We start from the raw sequence: 20,498 nt of genomic DNA, 5'->3' as shown, positions 1-20,498 counted from the left end.
TGGGCTGCTTCTGCTTGTTTGCTTAGAGACTTGGGTGTAAGGGAGATGGAGTCACAATAGACAATTTGCACCTTAAATGTGGCAACTTGCTCTTTACTGGGGCTAATTATAGGGTCAGAGGAGCAGCTGCTATTAAAGCAGCATTTGTTCCGAGGTTGAGGAGTTATTGCTGTGTGAAGTGTGGGGGACGCTGCCTGTGTGGAGTCAAGGCAAGCTTCCAGAGACTGACTGTGGCCTTACTGCCAAAGTGTGGACTCGGTCTGTCTACTCACTGCGGCCTTCTTTCTCCTCCGCCCCCTTTCCTTCTTTTATTCCCTCACTGCCTACCTCCCCCAGTATAGCCATTTTGTAATCATCAGTCATAATGATGACTCTTAGACCTTTGTCTCAAGTGACAGCTCTGATGCTTCTTCAGCTTCTTCCAATTTACTCATTAGGCTGATTTTAAAGAAGTTTAGCAAAGAAAAATAGCATTTACTCTTACGCAGTAAAAGCAAAGAAATGGAATAAATTTTCAACATTTTAGTATGTAGGAACTAATTATTTACTGTATCATGTATACTTGTTTGGAGATAAAGACACTTTAACACACTCTGTAGAGTTACTTTAACTGCTAATAATGTTTCAACTGCATTTATCTAATACTGACTATGTCTTTAGAGATGTAGAATGTTGGTTGTTAACAGATAATGCTTAGCAAATGTTATTTTCTAGGAAACATTTTGTAAAAGTGCTCTATTTAATTTTTATTTTTTAGCTTCAGCTCTTATATATATGTTGCTGGTGGTGAGCACCAGAATGAATTGTGTGGTAAGCTGAGTGGCTCACCACCTTGGGACTGAACTTGTCGGAACTATAGATAGTCTCAGTGATATAGCAAGTACTGTATCACTGAGACTATCTATAGCACATTGCTATATGTTGAACACATCCCTCCCCTTTACAAGAACAGAACTTTATTGTTGACTCCTTTAACCCAATAACTTATTTTTAAGATTCCATAGTTAACATAGTTCCATTTAACTAGAATATGCCTAGCTCATTTTGTGTAGGTCTGATAGAGACTTTTCAGGAACAGCTTCAGGATTGCTGTTCACAGGGTCTGTGAACCTACAGGTCAGTTTCTTGTTGCTTTTGTCCTGCTCCTTGTCTTTGTCTTTCTGATGCTTGTTTCTGTTTCTACTCATTAACTTTACTCAGTGTCAGAACATGCCACCACACCCAGGCTGTGATCACCTAGAACATGAGCAGTCGTGATCCTTTGTTCTTTAACCCTGAATTGACATTAGCTCATTAAGCCAGGCACTTCTCTGGCCCTCCTAGGCAGGAGGACCTTTTTGTATGAAGATGCTCATTTCATAGGAGAGAGGTAAGGCACTTGCCCAAGGTGACATAAAGGATCTGATGTAAAAGCCATACCTCCTCACTTTAACTCTACTGGAAGTTCTTTACTGGCATTTAAATTGTGTGTGTGTGTGTTTAAATTCACCTGAGTCTCTACATTTACCCAAATCTAATTCCTTACAGGTGAATCCTATAAGTGCTTACTGGCAGTGTTCTTGGTACCACCTCCTCTCCACCTGAGTGGGGTAGCAGCTGTACCCTTGTGTGCACCACAGGGCAGGGAAGGAGGGCTGCTGGAGCAGGTGGCAGGACCTGGTCCTGTTGGCTTCCTCTTGGGAGGATTCTGTTCAAAAGCAAAGGGGGGTGTGGGCCCTAGGGCATCTGTGTGGGAGAAGGAGGAACAGTAGGAGGGTTTCACATCTAGGAGGCCAGGAGGAAATAACTCCTTGAGCAAATCACTCCTTTTGCTGGAGCTCTTTCTCTATAGTAGGAGAAAGTGAGGTTCTGTGCAGACAGCTCTAAGGGCAGTCTCCACACTCTCCTACCCTCCACCACCCTGAATGACTACTAAAACAATAAGAAAAGCCAGCATTTCCTGAGCCCTTCATACCTGCTCAGAGCTGTGCTTAGTGCTTTACCCCCATTTTAATTTTTTTCTCACCTCATTGACATGGATAGATTGATTTTATTGTCAATTCACCTTGAAGAAACAGCCAGTAAGTAGTAAAACAGGGGATTTTTGTTTGTTTTGAGACATGGTCTTACTAAGTCCTTAGGGCCTCATTAAACTTACTGAGATTGGCTTTAAACTTGTGAATCTCCTGCCTCTGCCTCCTGAGCTGCTGGAATTACAGGTGTGTACCACTGCACCTAGAGCAACTGGTATTTGAATTCAGGACTATCTCAGTGACAGACCTGTAGAACTGTCCTGTACCCTCCCTCTGCCCAATACTTTCTCCACTTACATTGTAAGCCTTGATTTTTTTGCATTTTATAGTATTTCACTGTCTTAAAATAGACATTTTGGTAAACATTTTGTTTTTGGCTTAAGATCTCTATTTTTATGCTGAAACTAAAATTGTTTTTGCCATCTATATGGACCCTGTTAAATCAGTGTTTCCTTGAATCATTCTATGATTCATTGCACTTGTTTGCTGCTTTCCAGACATAATTCTTTGCTTTGCATTTCCAGGTCATTAAAACACCAATGACAAGCCAGAAGACATTTGAATCTCTGGTGGACTTTAGCAAAGCCTTGGGAAAACATCCTGTTTCTTGCAAGGTAGAGTATGGGTAGTCTATTTTCAGTTACTATGACAAAATACCTAAGGCAGACTAACTTCATAAAGAAGAGAGGTTTATTTAGCATACAGTTCTGGAGATTCAAAGGCATGGTGTTAGCTAGCATCAGCATCAGCATCAGCTCATGGCTGATGGTGTCACATTGACCAGAGCATATACAGGAGGAATCATATGTCTATATAGGAAGCCAAGGAGAGACTCGGATCATGCCTAGGCTTTTTATAACAACTCATTCTTTGAAGAATTCATTCCAGAATACCAGTAATTCCTTCCAAGTGAGTTCCTGCAATAACCTAGGAGCCTCCTGCTAGGCTTCACCTCTTAAAGGTTCCACACCATCTCTCAGGAGACCAGGCTCCCAAAACACCAACCTCTAGGGAGACAAACAGCATCCAAACTGTAGGTAGCTTGGGAGGTGGTTTCCCTTGGAACCTGACTTAGTTCAGGTAGAATACTTCTAATAGAATGATATATGAGAGATGGGGCACTTGTTTACTGCAGAATTGTCCATGAGCCATAAGATCAGGTTGTACCTTCATTCTGGTTTTTGGGCAAGGAAACCAGACTCCTGACCTGTGCCCAGGGTCTTCAGGTGGATAGTCTTGAGATTCAAATAGATCTTAGGGCTCCAGCTGAATAGAAGACTTGGGAGTTCTCTCTGGGCCCTAGTTTTTGTCTATAGATAAGCAGTTATATTTTCATACATGGTTTTTGTGGCCCACTAGCTTTATCTGCTGTTGGCCCTTGTGACTCAGGAACGCTTTATGTCAGTTACAGCTTGCTGGACACATACATCTGTAACAGAAACCTATGAAAAGAACTTTTGAAAAGAACACTACAGATAGTTAGGGAAACAATGACACAGGAAGAGACCAACCTGATTAACCTGTAGCATTAAGGAAGTGCTTCTCTATAGAATGTAGCATTATGTTTTCCAGTGAGAAGCATGTTGAAGGGAAAGCAGGCTTGACCTTCAGTTTAAACCCCTTTTCCTAAGATACCCAGTTATTATTTGTAAAATGATCCCAGTTATTGGTGTCTGTCATTTTGATTACCTTCAGGTTGCGCATTTGACTTTAGTTCCCCATTTAGTTTTCCGATTACCTTCATTCTCCCCAAACTTAGGGACTATACTTCTGCATGACTTTGCAGTTTTTTAAAAAAAGGTACAAAATGCCACACCTTTAAAAGTTTTATAAATATAAGTTGTGACCTTTATTTGTCATGATTTTTTTGTATCTTTATGGTTCTTTCTTGGCATACTTTTCTAAAATAGTCTTACATTTGAACTTATAGTATTGTATTAACCCACAAAAAGTCATATCATCCATGAATCGTCTGAACAAGACATATGTTGATGTAGGCCTCATTAAGCCAAAGACTTGTATATGCTGGTCCCCCTAGTCCACCAGTCTGGTGTTATTAGGAAGTCTCAGTAGTTTTTATTGTTGTTTTGCAGTATTGGAATTAAAACCAGGGTTTTACATATACTAGGCAAGTGCTGTATCACTGAGTGATATCCCCAGCCCCCACTTTTTTTTTCTTGTATTCAGCTACTTTTTTTTTAATTTTAAAAATTAATGTATTCTAATTAGGTATACACAACCGCAGAATGCATTTTGATTCATCGTAAACAATTGTAGCACAACTTTTCATTTCTCTGGTTGTACACCATGTTAAGTTGCACCATATGTGCAGTCATGCATGTATCTAGGGTAATAATGTCCATCTCATTCCATCTTTCCTGTCCCCGGGCCCCCTTTCCACTCTCCTTTATACAAAGTTGCCCCATTTTCCCCATGCCTCCCCTATGGATCAGCATCTACTTATCAGAGAGCATTCAGCCTTCGGTTTTGGGGGATTGGTTTACTTCGCTTAGCATGATATTCTTCAGCTCCACCCATTTACCTGCAAATGCCATAATTTTGTTCTCTTTTAATGCTGAATAATATTCCACTGTGTATATGTACCACAGTTCTTTATCCATTCATCTATTGAAGGGCATCTAGGTTGCTTCCACAGTTTAACTATTGTGAATCTAGCTGCTATAAACATTGATGTGGCTGCATTACTGTAACATGATGCTTTTAAGTTCTCTCAGTTAGACCGAGGAGTGGGATAGATGGGTCAAATGGTGGTTCCATTCCAAGTTTTCTAAGGAATCTCCATACTGCTTTGCAGATTGGTTGTACCAATTTACAGTCCCACCAGCAAGTTATGTGTGTGCCTTTCCCCCACATCCTCACCAAAACTTATTGTTGTTTGTATTCTTGATAACTGCCATTCTGACTGGCAAAGATGAAATCTTAAGAGTAGTTTTGATTTGCATTTCTCTAATTACTAGAGATGTTGAACATTTTTTTCATATATTTATTGATCGATTGTATATCTTTTTCGGAGAAGTGTCTGTTCACCTCATTAGCCCATTTATTGATTGGGTTGTTTGTGTTTTTGGTGTTAAGTTTTTTGAGTTCTTTATATATCCTGGAGATTAGTGCTCTATCTGATGTGTGTGTGGCAAAAATTTGTGACAGAGGACAGGGTTTGATGCCTGGTGGATGTGCTTTAGTTTGTTCTTGGTGCTCTCCAGGACAGTCTCTGTCATTGCTGATCTCCTGGCGTTTTGAGGCCTTTGAGCTGGTGTATCTCCTAAAGGAATCAAACCTAGTGCCTCATATGTGCTAGGCAAGTGCTCTACCACTGAGCCACAACCCCAGCCCAGATTAGAGCTTTTTGACAGAAGAGGGAGCACTGTTTACTTAGTGGAAATTAGCTTCACATAAACACCATCAAAACATTACCAATCTGACCTTCTCCATAAGCCCACCAAAGAGATCAGTAAATAAAAATCGAAATCTCATACTGATCCTTTTGGAGAGATGATTAAGTGTTGTACTCATGCAAAGAAATTCAGTGCCCGGAGTCATCCCCTGGAGAGGTGGCATGGTGCCAAGCTGTGCCATGAAGGGCCAACCACCTACCAGGGGACCTACTCCTTTGTCCCTGCACCTGTCCCGGACTCTACTGTGCTGCATTGTGCAAGGACACTGAGTAGCCCAAGAATGTGCCAGAGCCTGGAAAATAGTACTCCTTGAAGGATTGTTCTAGATGGAGTGATAATTTTTCCGAGGTTGCTGAAAGAAAAATGGGATAGGAAAGAAGAAAAGATTACATTGTCATGTGAGATAAAAATAGGTACTTTAAAACAAATTTGAAAATGTATATAGCTTGATAAATGTGGGCAACTTAATCCAAGGCAAGAAGTAATGATCTTCACAAAAGTGGTGACTTCAAAAAAGATGAAGTTTAATGAAAAGTCATTTTTCTTTTTCTCTTTTCTGAAATAGGACACTCCTGGGTTTATTGTGAACCGTCTCCTGGTGCCATACCTTATAGAAGCGATCAGGATGCATGAACGAGGTACTCTTCCTGAGCTGGACCGAGATCTAGATTTCTTATGAAGTGTGTAGAAAGCAGGGCCACATAGTAGAGGAAGGAACTGCAGTTCTCTAGCTGTGTCATCTTAGCCTCTCCATGGCCTCAGAACCTTTTTCATTATATCCAGGTCTCCCAGATTCTCTGTGAGGCCTCTAACAGGTGGCTGTGGGCCTCCACTGCAGTACCAGTCTGAGCAATTGCGTGGCTGACCCAGATTTATATCCTTGATCTTTGCCTTTGGTTAAAAGTATACTGCTTCAAACAAAGAATAATAATAATGTGAAAATCAATAGACTAGGGGACACTGAAAGTTCCTTTAGGATCTAAAAACTTGTATCAGAAATAAGTGTCAGAGCTGATATGTGATAAAGATGATTTCTAATGGCCCTGTGTTCATACTTATTGAAAGATGGCATGATTCTTTTTTTTTTAACCTCAAAAATGATCTAAGAATTTTCCCTCAATACTTGTTTGGCAAAGACTTTTCCTGTTGAAGAAACATAAAACGTGGGACGTGGTCCAGGGTTATAGTTGATGTTCATTCTCCTGCCCACCTTCTCTACCATTTTTGGAAAGGTAACTATCATATCTGCTTCGAAGGCAAGCAGTCTGTAATGGAACTTCATAAAAAGCAAGTGTAACTGTTTTCAGTGACATCGTTCACAAATGCTCACTCCCAGAAGAGTGTCATTTTTGAAACAAAACATTTACACCAGCTCTTCCCGAGAGATGAAAGCACATTTGCTTCCTCAAGATCTGCTTTAAATATTAACTTTTCTCTATGGTTTATAGAAGCAATTGCCTCACTTTTGCTCCAAGATCAAACCAACACTTCTGTGTTTATCTATCAACAAATATGCCTAATTACACCTCAAAGAAAGTGCAGCATTTTGCCTACCTTGAAAGGCAGTTGTATTTTTTTTTTTTTAATAAAATGTAATGTTTGAGAATGTAGCATGTGGTTGAGCCACCTCTTCATGGTGTTTTCCTCACTGAACTACACTGTCCCTTTGATACATTCTCCTGTATCAAGTATCTTATGGGAAGGTGAAAGCTGTTCTGTTCTGCTTCCCCAGCAGCAGTGGTCCCTTTCAGAACAGACTACCTTTGCCCTTTACCATCGCAGGCTACCTGTGGGGTGTGACAGAGGATAGGGTTTGATGCCTGGTGGATGTGCTTTAGTTTGTTCTTGGTGCTCTCCAGGACAGTCTGTCATTGCTGATCTCCTGGCGTTTTGACGCCTTTGAGCTGGTGCATCTCCTAAAGGAGCTGAGGTCTGGGTGGGTGCAGTTTTCCAGTAATCCACACTGTGGTCTGCACTCCTTATGTCATACCCAGACCTCTTACTACATCCCTTCTGTGACCTTACTGCCCCTCCCCTTCCAGCCAGCACAGAATAGGGCTCAGGTGCATGCCCACCACTCCGCCTCCATTCTCAGCTCTGCAGCTGGGTTGTCGCAGTTACTTGTTGACACCCAAAGTCTCTGGTTTCCCTCTCTTCTGTCTTCCACATCTGCTTGATTCTTCCTGTTGTACCTGCTCCCTTTCCATCCCAGCTCTCCCTCCTCCTCAGTGAGGCTTCATCAGGCACCAAACAAGTTCCTGTTACCTCACGTCTTCCTCAGACCTGTCCCCTCCACAGTGCTTGCGAAGAAAGTGCTGTGCTGTTGAGGAAGTTGTGGAGATGCTGTGTGTTGTATCTTACCCACAGACCCTGGCGGGGGTGTCTCAGACTCCAGTAGCACAACAAAGCCTCTGTAGATGCTCTGTGACTTCATTTCCCACCTCATTTGAGGGAAGCTTTTCTGTACCACACTATTGATATGCCTGGGCCATGGGATTGGCAAAGGCTGCTTTGAGTGGTAGAGGATCATTGGAAGGATGTGTGGGCTACTGTCTAGTCAGGCCCCCAGATGTTTGGACAGCTTTCAGGACACAACTAATTCCTGGTATTTATCACCCACTCCCTATGGGACTAGTGGAAGCCCATTGCCCTCTCTTGCCTTTGCTGACTGTGCCTCATGGCTCCTGTGTTGGGCCTTCTCATTGTCCAGCTCAGTACTCACTATTGCTCATTCCACTATGGGGAAGGCCTGGTGGGGGCAGTCAAGCACTATTCTTGTGGGTTGGAGGAATATAGATTGGATGGGCTGATGCCCAGACTGCTGTCCCCTCTCAGGTGCCCATAATGGTTTGCTAGTTATAGCTTGGTTGTGGACAACACAGTGAGCTCTTTACAAGAGGACTGTGCTGGGAACAGGTCCTGGGAATGTGATAATCCTGGCCCCCAGTCACTATAGGATGTTCTGTTTGTAGTCACCCCTTGCTCCAGACATGCACAGTGGTTCTCTGGTAATCCACTGTGTACAAACTGTTCTCACTCTCTGCCCCTGATGTTATTGCCACATACTTTACTCCCATGCCCCACCTGAGTGTCCTCTGTCTCCATGCTGAACATAATCTTTCATAGCTCTTTTTGCTTTGGCCCTCCTATGGTTGACTTGCCAATCCCTTCCCTGTGGAATGGCGGATGTCTGTCTTCTCTTGCCATACCCTTCTGGGGAAGTATCTGGGTCCTCCTCTTCTTCATGACCCCAAAGCACTTGCACAGGTCAGGTATTTGGAATTGAGGTAACTACTGATGTGGACATTGGGAGTCTCTGTTGGTAACGCTGAGAGTAGTTGGCAGGTGGTGCTGATGAGCTGCTGGTAGAGGAAACAATGTTGAGACCAGGCCCAGGTCCCAGTCCCCATCCAGGCAGATTTCTGAGTACACTGAGGAAGTTTTTCTTTGTTGTCTAGAGTTAAGGGCTCTTACCTGAGGGGAGGTGGAGGGGTCTCATGAACCCCCTAAGGTTGATGCAAAATTTTCTATGGGAGGAATGCCAGATTCTTAGAGAAGTACTTAACTCTAAAGAAGTTTAAGTATTGGGGCCGGGTTGTGGCTCAGTGGTGGAGCGCTTGCCTAGCATGCATGAGGCACTGGTTTCGATCCCTAGCACCACATTAAAATAAACAAATAAAATAAAGGTATTGTGTCCATCTACAACTAAAAAAAATTTTTTTAAAAGAATTTTAGGGATTATTGATCAATATGATACAACATTTAACTCCCACTTGGTCCACCAGTCCCTGTGTGTGTCTTTTATTTCTCTCTCTTCTTTTTGCCTTTTTTGCTCTTTATTACTCAAGACAGAACTTTTAAGAGTTGTGCTGACTTTGTAAAACTAGATTTAAAAATTTTTTTTTCATAATACACGGTATTGTCTTTTTGTTTTTAGAAGTAATATAGTCCTCAAGTGAGTCTCTGAATCAGGAATTACTATCTTGCCTAGAGGGCTCATATTCCTTCTTTGAGTATGAATTTGATTCAGTGGCTTTAGGTTAAGTGGGAACAATTGGGCTGTTTGTGGGCACTCCCCATATAAATGAGTCAGTAGAGAAGTGTTAGACTGTGACTAGGAATTGTAGAGACAGAGGGTCTAGGATGGTGGGAACCCTAGCCCAGAGTCCTGGGAGCTTCTCTTTTAGATGCAGGGAGTAGAGGAGGCTCTGACGAGGTGACACCTGAGCTGAGACCTAAAGAATAAGAGCTTCATGCTCCGGGCACAGGGAGCAGCTGTTGCTAAACCCTGAGATAAGGGTCTGTAAGCCTGCTACCCCCCATCATCTAGAGGTAACAGTACTACCATAGAAGTTGCAGGGTCTTGAAATCCTGAGTCAGATCCATTTTTGAGCCATAGAGCCACGGCTCAAACCTGCTATGTTCCGTCTCATTTTGCCACTTCACATGTTCTTCTATCTTCCTGTCTCCCCTCCTCTGGAATCTGCCCATCATTGCCCACACAGAGCCATGTAAATCTTCATGCAGCTTCAGCAATTGTTATATTGTCTTTTTGGTTTGCACATTTTAGTCTTCCCATTTTGTCATAAGTACCTTGAGTACTTGTTTTTCATTGTCTCACTGTACGTCTTTGGTGCCTGCTACACAATGGGTATAAATCAAACATGAGTGAACAATAAGGCCGCCTGATAAGGCTAATATACCTGATCTTTTCTGCTTTTTTGTGGCAATGATTTCTCAGAAGTCTTGAATCCTAATTAGTGTAGTACTAATGTCATGCACAGAAAATAATTTGAGTGGTGTTTTGTTCACCTTAAATTGCTCTGAAATTCTGCAGCATTACGTTAGTACTTTCTATACTTTTAAAAAATATAGTCTTAGGGCATTTTGGTGCATGCCTGTAATACTAGCAACCTGGGAGGCTGAGGCAGAAGGATTGCAAGTTTGAGGCCAGCCACAACATCATAGTGAGGCCCTAAGCAACTTAGAGAGACCTTGTCTCAAAATTTAAAAGAATAAAAAGGACTGGGGATGTGGCTCAGTGGTTAAGTGTCCTAGGTTAGATTCCTGGTACCTGCCCTCCCCAAATTACATATGTCTTTATAGCTTTTTAGTAGTTCTTGCTCCTTGTGCTTAAAAATCTGAATTATGAAATCCTGTTTTAACATTTTATTTAACTCTGAATATCATTAAACTACTTCTTTGTGCTTTGAAATAAAATTCTAGATAGCCACTTGTTATAGCTCATTCCAATTTCTGATTTCAGAGAAAGGATACACAGGTGGTTGGTTCTCTATAAAGTCCTCTTGTGATCCAAAGAACAGCATGTTACAGGGAAGTTTTCAAGGAAAAAAATTGTCTAGGTCTGTTCAACCCATTTTCATATGTGCATAGCAGTTTGTGAAAGCTTTTTGCAGCTGTGACCAAACATACTTAACAACTTAAAGGAGGAAAGGTTTAGTTTGGCTCATGGGTTTAGAAGTCCATAGTTGGTCAGTTCTATTGCTCTGGGTCTAAGATGAGGCAGGATATAATGGCACAAGGGTGTGGTAGAGGAAAGCTGTCAACTCATGGCAGCTAAGAGGGAGAGAAAGAGCGGGGGTTGCGGGGGATAGGATGGGACAGCCAGGAATAAGATACAGGAATAAGCACGCCCCTGGTAATCTACTTCCTCCAACCATGTCCCACCTACCTATAGTTTCACTCCTCACCATAGGTCACTATTAATATATCAGATGGATTAATCCATTGATAAGGTCAGAACCCTCATGATCCAGTCACTTCCCCTAAGCCCCACCTCTGGACATTGCTGCATTGGGTACCACATCCTCAACACATACCTATGGGGGATATTCCAGATCTAAATCAAATAATTTGGACTTTTAAAAACGGTTATCTTAACTGATGTATTCATGGGAATGTGGTTCCAGGGGAATACTTGTTACTTGTGAAACAAAGAAAGCTAGAAAAGAAAATATATATGTGATACATACGAAAACAGAAACCTCTGTGTGTGTGTGTGTGTGTGTGTGTGTGTGTGTGTTTGCAACCCATTCATGAATAAAGAAATCTTCTGTAGCATTAACTGATATTTCAGGAAATGATTCCAGAGTTGGAAAACCCCAGTTTGTTAGGAAGTAGCCAGCATTTCCAGACCCAGGGCTTTGCCTCTCCATGAACAAACAGCAGTGCTCCAGAATTTGCCTCACACGATACAGTTGCTTTGAACATCTTGTGACATATTGGGCAAATATCTCAGATGAAATCTTACCCAGTTCAGAAAACACATGGACTCTAGACATGCTTTAAATGTAAAATATGAAATTTTGATTCTGGGACTAAACCCCATGATAGGAAGAATTTGGGGAAAGTGGTGGTGACTCACTGCTGCCCTTTTTCCTTAGGAGATGCATCCAAGGAAGACATTGACACTGCAATGAAGTTGGGAGCTGGATACCCTATGGGTCCATTTGAGCTTCTTGATTATGTTGGACTGGATACTACAAAGTTCATTCTGGATGGTAGGAATTGGAATCCTTTGTTGTTTTTGTTAAATTGAATTGCTTCACCGGGTATCACCATTTTGTGTTGCTTTAACAACACTGGGTACTTCATAAGGAAAAGAGGTAAGGCTGGGCATGTAGCTCAGTGATACAGTGTTTATCTAGCATGCAGGAGGCCTTGGGTTCGATCCCTAACACCACAAAAAAAAAAAAAAAAAAAAGAAAAGAAAGCAGTTTATTTGATTCATAATTCTGACTCATAATTCTGGAAAATCCCAACAGTAAACAGTAAGATGCTTGAGTTTGGCAAAGCTCTTCTGGCTGGGTCACAACTCAGAAAGAAGTAGAAAAGGCAAACAGTGGTGTGAGAAGGGACCATGGTGTGGGATGGCTTTGCATTGCAGTAGGCCAGTCTCTCAAGATGTAATCTAGTCATAGGAGACTTGCTCCCAAGAGACAGAATTCATCCATTGACCTAATTACTTTCCACTAAGCCCAATTTTTAAAGGTTTCATCACTTTGGCACCAGCACTGAGGACCAAACTTATAGCACGTGAACCTTTGGGGAATAAACCATATGCATACCTTAGTATCAGATTCAATATTTGATGGCAGGAGAAAGAAAATGTGACTGTCATTGTCCCTTTTTATCACACAATTTGATTTGTGGGACCTCCATTACAACCAAGATACACCACTGTTTTTTTAAATGTATCCACTTTAATGTGGTGACTCTGAAGACAAGATAAAAATAATTACTGAAACTGAACTGTTGAGGCTGGGGTTGTGACTCAGTTGTGGAGTACTTGCCTTAGCACATGTGAGCCACTGGGTTCCACCCTCAGCACCACATAAAAATAAATTTTTTAAAAAAGAAGGTATTGTGTCCATCCACAACTAATAATAGATAAATAAATAAAGCATTGGTCTAACAATGAGATTTTTTTTTTAAATGAATTATGGAAAGTAATTCTCTACTCCATATTTCACAAAAAGTTATATGCATTGGGGAGGAGGGGGGTTATAATTTAAGCAAGAAACTTGAATTTTATGAGGAGCAAAATTCAGTAGTAGGAAGTAATAGGAATTCAGATTTTCAACATGTTTTCTAAAAGTCAGCTGTGCTACTTAGGAGTCCAACCAGCAAATTAACAGGTTTTATTAGTTTTCTTGGACCTTTGAACTTAGTGATTTCCAGGAATTGATTGGATACCCAGAAGGGCCATAACAGGGCTGGGCTTCGAGTGGCACAGGTGGGTGGCAGCATGCCTGCTTTGGGGCTGATGTGGCTACACCAGCACATGCCTCAGTGCCTCATGCCTCTGCCATGGTGGCCTAAGTGGGCAACATGCCCCAGGAGCTTTCCCACATCAGAGTAAGGCCCTTTTCCCCAAGCTGTACTTCCAGAAGTGCCTTGGGAATACGGAGCACTTTGTCTCTCCTTTTAATAGGGTGGCATGAAATGGATGCGAAGAACCCACTGTTTCAGCCCAGCACATCACTAAATAAGCTGGTAGCAGAGAAGAAGCTGGGCAAGAAGACCGGAGAAGGATATTACAAATACAAATGATGCACAGCTTCTCTGGCTTCAGGAAGAAGTTTCGTGAGTGTGCTCTAACCAGCCCCAAGAGCCATGGGGATGCGCTTTGGTCAGGCAATCCCTCACTGTGCAGTCTGTTCAATGTGCATTTCGATTATAATTTGAGGTAATTATTTCTTTAGTCACAGTAATGGTAGATTCTTCCATTGATAATTAACTTCTTTTTTTAGTCTGTTCATTTCTATGTATTTTCTAAAAAACTTTACACCCTCAGTGCCTTGGAGCAAATGTTTCTTATGTAATACATTGATTGAGTCACTCAGAAAGGAGAGGCCCTTCCTCCCAGAGTGAGCTGCTGGCTTCATGTTGCTGTGCACTCCTATGAGGAGCCAGCAACGCACACTGTGCATCTGTGAGGAACAGCAGTCCGTGGTGCCTGCATCTTGCCTTTCTGAGAATATTTTGCTGCCTGCAGCTTTGAGCCTTATCCTGCATCTGGGTGTGACCTAAAATGTTATGTCTTTATTCAGCTCATCAAGACACTGTTGCTGGATTGGTGGGAATATCTGTGTATGTTTGGTTTCCAGGAAGACGTCTTTTCATGGTCATTCATATCTACAAATCCTAATCATCAAATCCTAATCATTACTCTCTCTCTCTTTTTTTTCTTAATAAGAAATCAGTGCTGCAAACTCCTGTAAATTGTCTTCTAATAAAATGCAATCTATTAATCTGTGAAAATTTGGAAATAAACATGTAATTTAAAATTATAAATGCTTAAGTTATTATAAAAGTAAAGGTTGACGATCCAGTCAAAAGCTATGTCTTATCTTCTCTGGCCAATTGTCATTTTATAAAGTGGCAGCAATGGTGAGGGAATGGCAGAAGGCATTTGTGTAAAGCCTGCCCGAGGCTGTCCCTTTCACATTTCTTACCAATAAAGTAGTAATAAGGGCACAGAGAATGATTTTTAAGGAACATCTGTTTCTTCTTTGCCAGCAAAGTGAAGTAATGTAACTTAAGCTTCTTTTAATCATTGGCTTGAGAAAGTGTCTTCCATGATAGAATTTAGGACTTGGAAAAACATCAGAAGCCCTGAGGTCCAGTGGCCTCATTAGCAGAGAGTTTAAGGTCACCAGATAATTTTGTTGCAGAATACAGATTAGATCTAGGTTTTGATGATAAAATTAAGTACAAAAGAGTAAATTTGGGGCTGGAGTGGCTCAGTGGTAGAGGGCTTGCCTAGCATGTGTGAGGCAATGGGTTCGATCTTCAGCACCACATAAAAATAAATAAAATGAAGGTATTGTGTCCTCTACAACTAAAAACAAATTTTTTTAAAAAAAGAGTAAATTTGAGAATCTCAAATCTGAACTGCAGATGGGACTTTTCTTCCAAATGGGCGCCCTTGCATAGTTGCAAATGGTTGAGAGATTTTTTTTCTTCATTTCATAATTGATAAAAGGAAGATTATTAATTTTAAAAATGTTCAAATGCATTGCAAAGTGAAAAAGTACATACATAATGTTTCTGCCACACTAGAAGCTTAGAAGCTTCCTAAACATTGCTTAACTAACAAAAGGAAGTGCCTGTACTGCCATGACCATTTTCTCTGCTCAAGGTGATCCTGTGGCCTGACAGTGCCCTGCTCACTCTCAGGTTGGCTCTTGATCTTTGACATGAACCATGGCCCAGAAGGGGCTTTACTTTCTCACTGTGAGCAGAGTGCACATAGAACCTGAGCCTTCATCCTGGAAGTAGCAGGGCTCTCTCTCTTGCCTACTGAATTCCAGGAAAGAGATAGAACTCAACACTGTGACTGTTGGATTGGGAACGTAAAGGATTATAGTAATCTTTCTGACTCAATTTTAAAATGCACTTTAACCTACTAAACAATTGAAAGAACTGGCCTCTGAATTTTGTTAGTTTTATTTCCAAGCATCAAGTTCAGAAGGAACCAGGAAGGAATTTTGAATATCCTTCTCTTAAATCTGGGACTTGGGGAGGGGCCTCCCTTCCCAGCTCCTTGGGTTCCACATTCTCAGGTGGGCGTGGTTCCTCCCAGGAAGAGCTGTGTGGCAGGATGGTCCATATATAGCTGTTGCCATTTGCTTCAGTGTATGGTTGAAAACCAAACCTGAACAAGAACCCCAGGCGCCTGTGCTTTCCTGGGCTGTGTTTTGGTTGCACTTGTTGAGGAAGGGCGAGTCCAGGCAGTGCCCTTGGGCCTCACCTCCCCACCCATGCTTCCTGACAGCAGCCATGAGTCCTCAAAACATTCTAAAGTAACTACTACCAGGTCTTAGCTCAGAAACATAGTTTAATTTTTCCCCTCTAATTCCTCTTCACGATATTTTTATTCCTATAGTAGAAGTGAACATTTGAAACTAAAACCATACAATGTATGAAATGACTTGTTAGAAAAAAAAGTAAGCCTCTGAATGTAGGTATCACCTGGACTATAGTTATCAGCAAAATGGAGTTCTCTGGGGAACAGTTTGAATAGTCATGAAGATGTCTTTGTAAAATAAAAATCATATTGTCCATAAGATTCACTGTTAATATCAGTTTCTCAGGAGAAATTGACACCATTTGAAAGGTATAGTCCTATTGAGTCCTGTTGAATGACAGCATGAACTGAGTGAGGTAAAGTGAAACCGGGTATGGGTACTAAGAAATATGGATATAGAGATCTGGTGTTGTAAAGTAATTTTATGCTGGATTTTTCTAAGTATCAATTTTTTTTTTTTACACTAACATATTAGTAAAAATATATATAATTCCGAAATTCACCTGATATTCAACCACTCATCTTTGGATAGAACCAGTATCTTAGTCATGCCTTATAAAATAATATGACTAACTATGCTATTATACTGTTTACATATTTGAAACAAGCTTTTGTTTTGTCCCACCTTGATTTTAATCCCCTTAACATTTCAACCTAAGTAACTGATTAAATCTACCAAATATAAGGTGTGGCTATAATTCCATAGGACTAATTTGCTTGTAAATAGGCATCAGTGCTATATAAGTAGTAATGTATAAGTAGTTCAAAATGCTTTGAATGGTAAATTCATTGCTGTACTTCCAGAACTATACCTTGAAAGAACCCATGGGTTGTGTAAATTCTATCTTTTAAGTTACTTGATCTCATTGTTTCAGAATCATGGTTTTAACTGCTGAAAGATACAACCTTGTCATTGATACTAATTCAGTGTTTTATTTAAAGTCACCAGCTATAGCTGCTGCAGGATTAATCAGTCTAATATTGTGGGTTTTGAAATGAAACAGACCTGGGTTTTAGTTCTTAGCTTCATTTTTTTTTTTTTTTGCCTGTATAAAGAGGTTGTTTTCTGAATATGTCTGGTAAAATGGGCATAACATTGGAATCTATCCTATAGGGTTCTGAGGACCAGATGAGATAATGGATATCAAGTATTGAGAACACTTTCTAGCAAAGATAGGCCAATTGCAAAGGAAGCAACAGTAATCTACAGGGTTACAGACAGCTTAGGTCTTACACCTGAAGAGAATGAGCTGAAGATTGGGAACAGGCCTGAATGTTATAGAAGGGAGTCTGAGAAGGGAAGCCATTAGGCTACCTGAGCTAAAAGACCTGTGCCCCACATTTACTTGGGAACGTCTTTCCAAGCCTTCAGAGAAGTGCTGGTCGGGGATAATTGAAGGAAGTAGCAAGAAGGAAATGATCTGGTGTGCTATAAGGTTGGTTGTCATTCAGGTAAGTTATGTTTTATGTATGAGCAATAGACTAAATGATTTAAGACTCCAGAAAAAAAGCATGAGTGTTAGATGTTTTCAAGTCTCCTGACGTGTAAATTGAGAAGTAGTAGTAGTATAGGAGAAAATAAAACTTCATCCTATGACAATGTATTTTTAAATGGTACTAAGTGAATTTATAAAGATTATAGAGCCCCCTCGCACTAGAGTGGCCATGCAGGTCTTGCAGACGTGGAAAAGCTGTGATGTCTGAATATGGGTCTCCAAGCCTCGGCAAGATAGACACCACAGCCTCATTTCTATAGATGCCATTGCTAGTGTATTTTGCCAGATATTAAAGAGGAAAACCTCCTGGAGTGAGAACTGTACTTCCTACTGTCTCCTTATAAACTGGCACTTAGAAACACCATGTATAAGGGCTGGGGCAGGGGCTCAGTGGTAGAGTACTTGCCTAGTATGCCTAAGGCCCAGAACTGTAAAAAAGGAAAATTGGTTGTAGAAGTCTGGAAACTGGGAGCCTCCAAAACCAGTTCTAGGGGAAGAAGTTTTTGACACTGAGTTTTCTACTTGAGGACCTTTGAATGATGGAATGACGTGCCTCATTTGGGAGCCCTGTGGGAGTAGCATATGCTTCTAGGAAGGTGATCTTCTAGAGTCCTTTTTTATCCTTAATAGTGAAGTTGTAGGGAGGTGAGGATGGTGCAGAGCGACCTTTCTCTCCATCATGTTGATTTGTAGGACCAACTAGAGGTGAAGTGGAAAGGCCATTGTCCAATGTGGAGGTCTAGATAGCTAGTAAGTAAGTAGCTCATACACATGCCCTAGTCTGAGAAAGCTACTCTTCCAGCAGTTGGTCTCATGGTAGATTCTGCCATTGTTGGCCATGGTGTTCTTACAAAATCATAGGCCTTAGGGCAGGGGACTAATACTTAACAGCTGGACTTTTTCTGTTGTTTTGAGCATGTATGTACACTAGGGGCTTGTGGTGTTAGAACTAGTTTTTGACATCCCTTTAGTAAAATCACAGTTAATCCCAAATGCAGAGTCTTCAGAGGATGGCACATCTGATTGATATATTTTGCAGCCCCCATCTCTCCCCTTGGGACCGTGTACCCCAGAGTTCCTGTTGATGCTTGAACTAGCCCCGCCCCCATCCCTATGGGCTGAAGATATCCAGCCTGAGACCAAGTCCTAGAGAGAAAGGCCTGAGGGGGAGGACAGAGATAGCTATTCTAAACAAGTTTGAGAGAGCGGCAGTGACCAAGTGTGCTTCCTAGAGGTTGAAAGCCAGGCCACTCCCTGGAAACTGGGTTGGTCTCTAGAATCAGGTGCTGAGAGAAAAGCAGTCCTAACTAACAGGAACCTGAGAATGCCAGCATGAGGCACACAGATGGGAGGGCTACAGGCACCTCTGGGCTGCACTAAGCAGCCCTCGCTTTGTGGAGCAGAGAAGTGTGTTCCAGAGCTGAGCAGGAGGCAGGCTCAATTTGGAAGCCATTGTTGCTCTTTCCAGTTGAGCAGTGGGCGGCTAAACTAACTTAAGACCTGTAACAACAATCAGGCCAATATGTGGGACTCTGTTTTACTTCAGCTACTTTGTACATCTTCCTGATGGGAGAAAACATCACTACAGGACAGGATTCAATGGTTCCACTGAGCTCAAATTCTGAGACAAGTTAATGATGGAGAAAATCTGCTAATTCCACTGTGACTAGAAAGACAGTTGTGTGTGTGTGTGTGTGTGTGTGTGTGTGTGTGTGTGTACATGTGATTACATCTGCTATGTGTATGCAGTGTTCTCATTTCAACTGGCAAATACATTTGCTTCCAATTTCTCTCACACAATGTAGATAAAAAGTTTAATTAATTAATCTAGCTGGTAACATCTCCAGCTACTACATTAAGAAAAATAATGTACACCAGTGTACATGATTCAAAATTATCCCAATTTTGCACCCTTTGTATAAGTTCTTCCTTGATAAAAGAGATTAGTTAGTCCTGGTTACTAACTACTTCCCTGGGCTGAAGAAACATGCTCAGATATCCTATGGTTATAGGCAGAACAAAAATGTCATTTTTTAGTAGACCCTGGACCAAAAAACCCCACACAGTTTTCTAAAAAAATGTGTGTGTGTGTTTGTGTGTGTGTATAAACAATTTAAGGGAAAATTCATTTATTTGCCATTTCTTATCTGCCATGGGTCTTGTTTACCACTCGTTTCTTTGCATGTGTCCACTTAGCCCATGAGGAAGTATGCCCAAAGGGGGTTAGTGTGCAGAGCCCAGCTCTGGAACTTCAAACCTGGGCCTTTCCCACTGAGCCACCTTCATTCCTACTATAAGAAAGAGTCCAAATTACCCTTCAGAGAAAAGGACGCTTGTACGTTATAACAAATACAGACAGAAAAGAGTCTGACAAATAATGTTTAAAAAAATATTTTGTAGTGTGCAGTTATTAAAGCACAGCCCATTGTCAATAAAGATGTATTAGTACATTTATTTTTTTAGTACTGATTTATTATGACCTTTAACACTATTGATGAACATCATTAGCATAATTTCTTTAATAAAGGGAAGTAAACAGCTGGTTTTCACTTGAATTCTTCAGCTAAATTATTTCATTATTATGCATAAAATTTCTATTTAGGTTGATTCATGCCAAGAATGTTCATTTTAAATATCTACTCTTGATGTGTCCTTTCCTCCCCCATTCTCCCTGATCTACTCCTGGCTATGGAGTAAGATAATGCAAGTTTTCCCACGAGAGAGTTATATAAGTTTAGAATAGCAGCTTTTGGAATGATAGAAAACTCAATGATCTTATTTTTTAAATGGCATGTAGAATCACATCCTTCTATTCATATTAAAATGCTTACCTGCAGTCAAATTTTATAATTTTTATTCAGAAGCATTTAAAATTTTCATGTGTGTATAGGTTTCACAGGGCAGCACCTAAAACTCCCTCAGCTTTCATGTGTGGAAGAGAACAGATTTTTACTTGCATTTTCAAGTTTAACCATAAATTATTAATTTATGTATATTATAGTATAATTATATATTATAGTATGTGCAGTTTTTTTTCTGGGGTAGAAGCGCTAAGTAGAATTTGTTAAGCAACTCGTATGTCATGTGACATTTAAGCTCTTTCCTGTTAGAACAATACGTAATTCTTATGACTTTTCTATAAAAGGAAAGCCACACAGACATCTCATTACTGCTTATGGGTTTTTATTGGAGATTTCCATATTGTTGCAGCCTTAGATAAAACTATAGGAAAAAATGATTA

General features: G+C 40.9%; 2 protein-coding genes across 2 annotated transcripts in view; both read left to right on the top strand.

Annotated features, from left to right (window-relative positions):
* Hadh (hydroxyacyl-CoA dehydrogenase) overlaps positions 1-14,245 on the top strand; it is a 44,661-nt gene extending 30,416 nt beyond the window's left edge. The window contains exons 5-8 of the mRNA XM_027935403.2: positions 2,537-2,626; positions 5,994-6,066; positions 11,833-11,949; positions 13,383-14,245. Of these exons, the coding sequence (XP_027791204.2) occupies positions 2,537-2,626; positions 5,994-6,066; positions 11,833-11,949; positions 13,383-13,501 (399 nt within the window). The 3' untranslated portion in view covers positions 13,502-14,245. The remainder of the gene's footprint in view (positions 1-2,536; positions 2,627-5,993; positions 6,067-11,832; positions 11,950-13,382) is intronic.
* Rpl34 (ribosomal protein L34) overlaps positions 1-20,498 on the top strand; it is a 535,705-nt gene that overhangs the window by 5,225 nt on the left and 509,982 nt on the right. The gene's annotated exons all lie outside the window — the stretch shown is intronic.

Source organism: Marmota flaviventris, chromosome 7, assembly GCF_047511675.1.
Source record: "Marmota flaviventris isolate mMarFla1 chromosome 7, mMarFla1.hap1, whole genome shotgun sequence".
NCBI classification, from domain to species: Eukaryota; Metazoa; Chordata; class Mammalia; order Rodentia; family Sciuridae; genus Marmota; species Marmota flaviventris.
This window is presented reverse-complemented; position numbering and strand designations above follow the sequence as displayed.